A 7,822-nucleotide genomic window follows, 5' to 3' on the forward strand; every position below is an offset into this window, starting at 1 on the left:
ATAGATGACAATTGTTTCCTTCGTTGCATTAGTTCTGTGATGGAACTAAAGACCTCGTTGGATTAGGCAACAAGCAGGACAGTGCAGATAAAGGTAATATTTGATTTTCCATGATCTAACGTCAATTGTATGTATAGTCCACCTAGTAACATGCCTTTTCTAACATTTTTTTTTTTCTGTGTGACAAATTATGATAATGATTGCTGATGTTGGTATTGTACATTTATTTTTGTTACCTGTAAAAAATATTCAAATGAATTGAGATTTGCCTTTTTTTGCTCATTGTAAATTCCCTTTTCTCTACCAGGTGACAATACAATGGATGGAATTTTGAAAATCAAACCCAGACAAGTATGACGCATCCCACTTTACATAACGCTCACACCCTACCAGTTGTCATAGCTTATAAATATTTGTGCACTATTTTTCACGTTGTTATGGAAGTAGCATTACTCGTAACTTTAATTTGTTTGTTTAGACTTGAAAATGTTTGTAAAATCATCAAGCATAAAATTGAGTTTGTCGTTTAGGGTGGGTCCGATCTGACTTTGAGTCAGTTAAGAGAGCTCGCCCAAGACACAGAGTCAGCCATTTTTATCGAACGCAAACACAAGAGCTTCTTGGAAGATAAGGAAATTCTCACAGGTACTACAAAGTGAATTTTCCATTTTTACATCGACACGTAATACTAAAAATGTTTTGTTTTCTGCACAGCTATTGTTGCAGGGGGAGTTTTGGGTGCTGTATTTGGGACTGTGCTGGCAGGACTATTATTCATCTTCAAATGGGACAGTGGAAGCTACACCACAGGCCAGCAAACACATTTTTAAGCCAGACTATGATTTTCATTCATTTACAAAGCTCATCTCAACAGTTGTTTTAGGTTTGCTGAATTTTGTAGATATGTATATATTTGAGATATATATTAAAAATATAATATTTTTACATTTAGATGTGTTTCTGTATACTATATATTTTTTTTTTAAAATGTTGTTGATCAAGCTCACTTTTTCAAATTCACTTATCTGACAGGGTTGTCCAGTGCAGCTAAAAAAACCCACATAAAACAAAAATACATAATGGATTAAATGTAGCCTAAATCTATCCAGGTAAAAAAAACATTTTACACACGGGCGTTTTAGTTTTTCAGCACTTTTAGCAATCCATTCATGCATAAGATATTTATTTCTGTACAACATTTGTATCAATTCGGGATGCATTTCAACATGCATACACATCATGAGATTATACTGTATATTATGGGATGTTTCCATTTTTCCCTCATCTTCCCTGGTCTTGCTCAAACATGTCCACAGTAACATACATAGCTAGCGATGCTGTCAACTGCTGATGCTTGTCCGAAAGCAGAGTCTGACCTTCTTTCTCAGTACTACGGTTAGGGCTTTTGACGGAACCCTGGCTCCGGTACGGGCTTAATTGACCGCTGCTTTCAGAGAGCAACGTCACGCGTTCTCTGGAAGGAGACTGAGTCAACATCTCTTCTCGGGGTTCATCCGCCCTCTCGTGGTGTGCGTCGGGCCTTACGGTAAAAACAGAGCCGCTGTCTTCTTCCCGGTTGGAATCAAGGGTGGAAGTTTGCCGGGAGTCTTCCATGTACACGCGTGCACAGATGCTTTCGGATGAATAGTTGAATAGTCGGAAAGGGAACAGCCCCTGGGGAAGAGCAGGCCTTTGCAATGTTTATTTTATACGGGAAAAAAAACATGCCATTATTGAGCAAAACGGAGGAATAACAATTTTAAAAAAAAAGAGACTTTTTGTCACACTGCATCATTGTGCTGCTCACTAATATTAGCTGTTCTTCGCAGAGGATAAAGAATACATGGTAATATTGCAGTCTCTCTATTCAGCTAAAGTCACCTTTTGATGGCCTCCTGATGGCCACAGCGCAACGGAACTGAGGCCTGGGTTCGGAAGGGGCTTCTGCAGTAATTTCCTGTACCTGGAGTGAGGAAACATCTCGGTAAGTAGTTGATTGAATTTCTTATCAAGCAATAGAAAACACTTACTGTATAGCGCAGCATAAGCCCGCAGATAACACAAGGACAATAATGACGCTTCCGATAAGGCAAAGTTGAGTGACGAACCTCGGATCTGTCCAAAGACGAGCACATTTGTTATCCCCACAAATAACAATATTTCATTTGGTATTTGTCGGGAGGATCGGTGTGGTCATTTGCAATGCAATGACCCAGCAGGTCCAGCAGATGGCGCTGTTGTAAAAGGAAATATCAGCACCAGACTCTTTCTGTTGTCGGTGAGTCATTTGGAAGGAACTCCAGTTTATTTTGACCAAATAAACAAAAAAAAGGATGAATAGACTGGAGGTCATGAGAAACCATTCCAAAGTTACTTACCAAATCTTTTTGTATTAAAATGCCTGACATTGCTTTCGCTATCCCCCGTGAGTGCTACGGCCTTGACGTAGACCTTGTATTGGGAGTAAGGAATCAAATCCTTCAAAAGAATCTCCTGTTTTGTAGCATTAACCGTGACATCTGGAACGGACACGTCATTCCAAATAAATGTGGATATATATATATATATATATATGACAAGAAATGAATCGCGAGTGGATAAGTTGAACTTACTGAGATTTGCTCTGTGGGGAGTTCCATAGAAAACAATGTAGTGGACAATCACCCCGCTACAAACATCTTCCCGCTGCATATCCCAACTCACAAGGGCGCTTTTGTCACTAACCTCCACCTTGATGGTGGAGAAATTGGCGGCAGCTGTCGGGAGCATACGGTAGCTTAGCTTTTCCCGACATCGCCTTGACTTATCGAACAATCCATTCAAACCTGCGACCGTTGAGCAGATCTGCAAGGCCCGCGTGGCCAGACCCGTCTTGTCACCAAATAGCGGCGTGACGGTGACGTTATACGGCGTATTATCCAGAAGACCTGGAAGGATGATAAGAATCGGCAATGATGTCATTGTAAGTCGATAACCTCTTCCCGTCGATAAAGCATTACAGACGGTGAAACATAAAACTAATGGATGTACGGAAGTCGGCCAACCACATCATTGGCCTACCCGACAGTGGAGTGGCGGTGGAATCGATTTCTTTCCAGCGGTAGCGACAGCCATCGTGGGTCCAGTCGATCACGTAACCCCTGACCAACTGAGAAGGAGCGTCCCAGCTGATGAAAATAACACCTCGGCGGCTTGAAGTTTGCATGTTTGCAACTTGAGGGAGGTCGGCTAAAAAAAAAAAAGAAAGATGAATGATTGCAAATCCTACAACTCATCATTTCATGAAAACTTACTTTCTCCAACAGCTGGAACATAAACCGAGTCTTCTGCCAGCAAGGTCCCGTTGTGAAAGACTTTGAGCTTTATTTTGTGTTCCTCTTGATTCACAAGAAGAGCACACGGTGACTTCTCACATAAAGTCTGACGGGAAGCTACTTGCATCCCGCGTTCCTTGTTGGTAGACGCTTGGATCCCATATGTAAATGTGCCTTGGCACGCTGACGGAATCTCCTGCAAAGAGAAAACCTTTTTTTTTTTTATCAAATCTGGTGATAACTTCCTCGCATTGAAAAGTTTCTGTACCGTCCACATGGCATCAATTTTTCTTGTGCCTTTTTTTTCTGATTCCCTTATTTTCCTCCACAGGCGCAGCTTGACATGGTTCCCTGCCAAGGTAAGTTGAACACAATCGCATGAGCCTTTTTTTTTTATTTATTTTTTTTAACTTTGAACGACGCAACTTACTATCGAGTTGGCTCAAAACAGTTTGCTCTTGGCTCCATTCGGACCACGGAGCTTTGTCCCAAGCGCAGCGGAGTAAAACCTTGTAATAAGTACAAGACTCTACGTTTTCCATGATCATATTTCCATTTTCTCCGGCTTCTAAAGTTTTATTGAGCAGCTCCTTTCAGCAAAAATACAGTCATGTAACGACATCAATTTAGTTGAATCTAAGAATATTCATATTTTAAAATGATGAATATTTCAAATCAATGGAATCTCGCTGGTACCTGGTTATATTTAACTTGACAGTGGTGTTTATCTGAGGATGTGAATGGGGTCCACTTAGCCAGTAGATGACCAGACAAGGCCTGGACATTCAACTTGGGACATCTAATTTGCACTAAAGAAAGCACAACATGAAATCCAGTCAGGTGTTTGAATTTGAAAGAACCTTCATGTGACTTACCTATGTGATGGGGGTTAAATTCATAAGGGTCGGAGTAGACCTCCCAATGTTTGCTCTTGGCTCTCACTGTAACGCTGTAGTTGCCCACCAGACTCACGTGACTCGACCGGTGCGCATTTTCCCACGTGCATGTTGTTTTTTTTTGGCAGCTGCAGATTTCGTATCGGGAAGCGTTTGGGCGAGAGCTTTAAAAAGAAGCGCACCTTTAGTATCACACGTGATTCATTTGATTTTCAAATGATTGAATATTCAACTCACATCAGTACGGTGTAGTTGATTTTCTCCGAGGACTCGGCAAGTTGCTCCCAAGCGCATGTGAAAAGCTCGGGCGCGCCTCCCGACGATCCGTTTACATAATGCCAAATGCAGCCCACTTTGCTGGGTTTTGCTACATTGAGCCAAAATAAAAACCATTATTTGCCGAATTCCACAAAGGGGTTCAACAAAATCTTAATCTAAGACACTGACTTCAAACAAATGCATATTGGGGGCCGAAAGGATTTGAATTGATCTAAATATTGTCATTTTGAAAATGATTTTAGTCAAGGCGAAAGAATACAAATAGGTACCCCAAATGTTCCCCCTGAAAAACTGCAAGATCATTTTATCCCAATTATTCCTTGAAATTGCTTCAAATGATTGTCTCCAGTCTTACAGTATGTCCTGACGATGGTGCCTCCGACTACGTCCCTGGTATGGTCGCGGCGGCACTGCACGGTGGCTTTGCGCAGCGTGACGTTCCTCAGGAACACCATGCTATGCGTGGAGTTGACGCTGCTCATCCAGCTGTGGTCCAAAACCACATCGTCCACCGTCCAATACACGCCGCCGTGCACGCAGGAGCTGTCGCACACTATCTGAGTATCAGATCCCACTTGGATGTATGGATCTTTGGGTACCACATTGCACACTTTCTTACTCTTCCCTGTGGGTGTTAGTCGACATGGTAGAATGTTAGTGGCTATTCCGGAAAGAAAGATTTCTATTTTGAAGAAACTCCATTGATTAAACAGTCCAAAAAAAAAAAAGGTGGCTTTTCATGGCGGAACGGAATTTTGACAACACTTCTGCATTGTCGCTCGCAGCTCGAGAAATGAAAGATGTTCTTACCTTCTGAAAGGGAGGTCGTACTAGTAGCGATCAGAAGCAGTGCATGCAGAAAACAATTCATTATCTAGGAACTATTCCAATCTGAAGTTTTTAAAGTGGAAAAGGATCAGTGTGATGCATTTTTTGACCCATATTCCTGTAGATCCTCATTTCAGCCGTCCGCCACAGAGAGAGCGAGGAAATGAAGCAAACTGCTACAGAAAAAGGAGGTATTACCCAACTGGAGACAAGGCAACAGGAAGTCTGTCTGTCTGTCACTCTCTCTTGATTCTCTGTTCATTCCCAGAGCTACTTTAGACACAGATTATTTAGATTGAATGCATTAGTGATAAGCAAGTGAGTCATGCTCACTATAATAGCCTCAAAGTAGCGAGGAATTAAGGAGCTCCACTTTTAATGGGTAATGTTGCACCTTGAAACCCAAACCCTAGTTTCAAAACCTAAAAACCTTGTTTGAAACCCTACTTTATTCGATTAGATAGATTTATCATACAAAGTCTGCTTTATTGTCAATTTATTCACACGCCAAAACACACAAAGAGATCAAAAATTTCATTTCCAACTGTCCCACGGCGACAAGACAGAAAACATTCAAGTAACAACACAAAAAGTAAAAACAAGAAGGCACATACAATGAATAAATAAGAGCGATGAATAAATAATAAATAAATAGGAGCAAAAATGGAGCAAATGAAGTGGCTTGTTATTAGGTACACCTGAAAATGGCAGTGTACCTAATGGAGTGTCCATGTGACGTCATACCTCAACGAGCCAATCAGAAAGTGGGTGAGGGCGGGTATGGCACTTTTCACTTTCAGTTCATTTTCGGCCATGATTCTTCCCTAATGAAGTGGCCTGTTATTAGGTACAGCCGAAAATGGCAGTGTACCTAATGGAGTGTCCAAGTGATGTCACAGATCAACCAGCCAATCAGAAAAATCATTCACTCGTCTGTAACCCCGTGTAAAATGAACATGTCCTTTTTTCCGTTTGACTAGATGTCCTTTATGTACTATACACTATCTAATAAAAAAGCGTAATTTCCCCGGCAAAATGGCAGTATGGTTTATATTTTACCCGGTGATTGGGAGAGCACGGTTCGAGCCCTACTCGAAGCAGACTTTGAGCTAAGGTTTGTATAATGTAAGGCTCCGGTTCATGCTTTATGAAGCGGTTCATGTAATGACACCAAAATACCGCAAGATGGCAGTGCCCCCATTCACTCCTATGTAACCCAGCGTAAAATGAACATGTCCATTTTTCCGAACAGACGTCCTCTATGTTTGTATAGTGTAAGACTCCAACTCGATTCTCCCGCGCATAAGGCAAACTATTTAGCCACTATACCATTGAGAGCTCTGTCAAGCACTGGTATATGAGCATTTTGATCCGAGTAAATTGACATTTTAAAGTACACTACCCAAAAAAAAGTCCTAATTTTGCTGGCAATATGGCAAGGTGGTCTTTATCTTTACTCGGTGTTCGGGAGACAATGGTTCGAGCCCTATTCGAAGCAGACTTTAAGCTAAGGTTTGCATAATGTAAGGCTCCGGTTCATGCTTTATGAAGCGGTTTATGTAATGACACCAAAATATCGCAAGATGGCAGTGCCCCCATTCACTCCTATGTAACCCAGCGTAAAATGAACATGTCCATTTTTCCGAACCGACGTCCTCTATGTTTGCATAGTGTAAGACCCCAACTGGATTCTCCCGCGCATAAGGCAAAAGATTTAGCCACTACACCATTGAGAACTCTGTCAAGCACTGGTATATTAACATTTTCAGAGCAAATTGACATTTTAAAGTACACTACACAAAAAAAAACATTGGGTTTCGCTGACAAAATGGCAAAGTGGTTTTTAACTTTACCCGGTGTTCGGGAGACCATGGTTCGAGCCCCAGATGAAGCAAGCTTTAAGTTAAAGTTTGCATAGTGAAAGACTCGAACTCGGGTTTCCCGCGTATTAGGCAAAATCTTTATCCACTCCACCATTAAAGGTCCAACTAAATTAACGTAGATTAGCATTTTTATCTTGAGCAAGTTTACATTTTAATGTACACTTCCTAAAAAAAAGTGCCAACTTCGCTGGAAAAATGGCAGAATGGTTAATGACTTGGGATTGTGTCCAGCAAACCCGTGTTCGAGACTCGACTTTGCAGCTTTTGCAAATGAAATAGAGCGACACATAAGATTCGAACCCGCCTCTTCCAAACGAAAGGGAAAAGCTATAACCATTCGGCCATTCGAGATGTTAACAAATATTGTTCAAATGTTTGTACTTGAAGGTTTCTCTGAATTTTTCCAGAAGATAGCTTCTTGATTGGGATAATATAAAGATTTCTTCAAAGATTTGCCAACGGACAATGGTCGAGGGGATAACACCATTACCTCCCAATAGTGCAGTGCTGGTTCGAGCCCCGGTTCCTCCAACTGTGAGCAATTTTCTCCCGCTCACCTGAGTGACTGCTTTTTTTTCCCCCACGCCCCTTATGATGACGTCATCACAAAAAGACTATAAAA

At 41.4% G+C, this 7,822-nt stretch overlaps 1 protein-coding gene and 1 long non-coding RNA gene across 8 annotated transcripts; one reads left to right on the plus strand and one right to left on the minus strand.

Annotated features, from left to right (window-relative positions):
- Positions 1 to 1,154: 1,154 nt before the first annotated feature.
- LOC147042332 (interleukin-6 receptor subunit beta-like) lies at positions 1,155 to 5,549 on the minus strand. 7 transcript variants are annotated; one of them, XM_085938183.1, is made up of 15 exons: positions 5,300 to 5,549; positions 4,845 to 5,114; positions 4,448 to 4,577; positions 4,190 to 4,374; positions 4,011 to 4,123; positions 3,745 to 3,904; positions 3,583 to 3,665; positions 3,294 to 3,510; positions 3,061 to 3,228; positions 2,826 to 2,927; positions 2,613 to 2,756; positions 2,379 to 2,519; positions 2,031 to 2,115; positions 1,882 to 1,963; positions 1,155 to 1,674 (listed from the first exon to the last, which is right to left on the minus strand). In XM_085938183.1, exons 1-15 carry the CDS (start codon positions 5,358 to 5,360, stop codon positions 1,282 to 1,284), a joined length of 2,334 nt encoding a protein of 777 aa, XP_085794309.1. In that variant the 5' UTR covers positions 5,361 to 5,549; the 3' UTR covers positions 1,155 to 1,281. The 7 variants fall into 7 exon arrangements, with proteins under 7 accessions (XP_085794309.1, XP_085794311.1, XP_085794305.1 ...); XM_085938185.1 differs by having other exon boundaries at positions 3,294 to 3,665; XM_085938179.1 differs by having other exon boundaries at positions 2,379 to 2,756; positions 3,294 to 3,665.
- On the plus strand, positions 1,268 to 6,480 carry LOC147042333 (uncharacterized). The gene is made up of 3 exons (XR_015068972.1): positions 1,268 to 1,984; positions 3,646 to 3,673; positions 4,839 to 6,480. It is a non-coding gene; the product is annotated as an uncharacterized LOC147042333 (long non-coding RNA).
- The last annotated feature ends 1,342 nt before the right edge of the window (positions 6,481 to 7,822 follow it).

This window comes from Syngnathus leptorhynchus, chromosome 18, assembly GCF_054491065.1.
Source record: "Syngnathus leptorhynchus isolate UIUO chromosome 18, UIUO_Slep, whole genome shotgun sequence".
In the NCBI taxonomy this organism is placed as follows: Eukaryota; Metazoa; Chordata; class Actinopteri; order Syngnathiformes; family Syngnathidae; genus Syngnathus; species Syngnathus leptorhynchus.

Bases quoted from the DNA above. Each gene is read 5' to 3' on its own strand.
- LOC147042332 (XM_085938178.1), bottom strand. From the start codon at position 5,360: ATGAATTGTTTTCTGCATGCACTGCTTCTGATCGCTACTAGTACGACC. The intron at 5,115-5,299 runs GTAAGAACATCT...TAACACCCACAG, and splicing joins TACGACCTCCCTTTCAGAAG to GGAAGAGTAAGAAAGTGTGC. The intron at 2,757-2,825 runs GTTTGAATGGAT...TGCTCCCGACAG, and splicing joins GATCTGCTCAACGGTCGCAG to CTGCCGCCAATTTCTCCACC.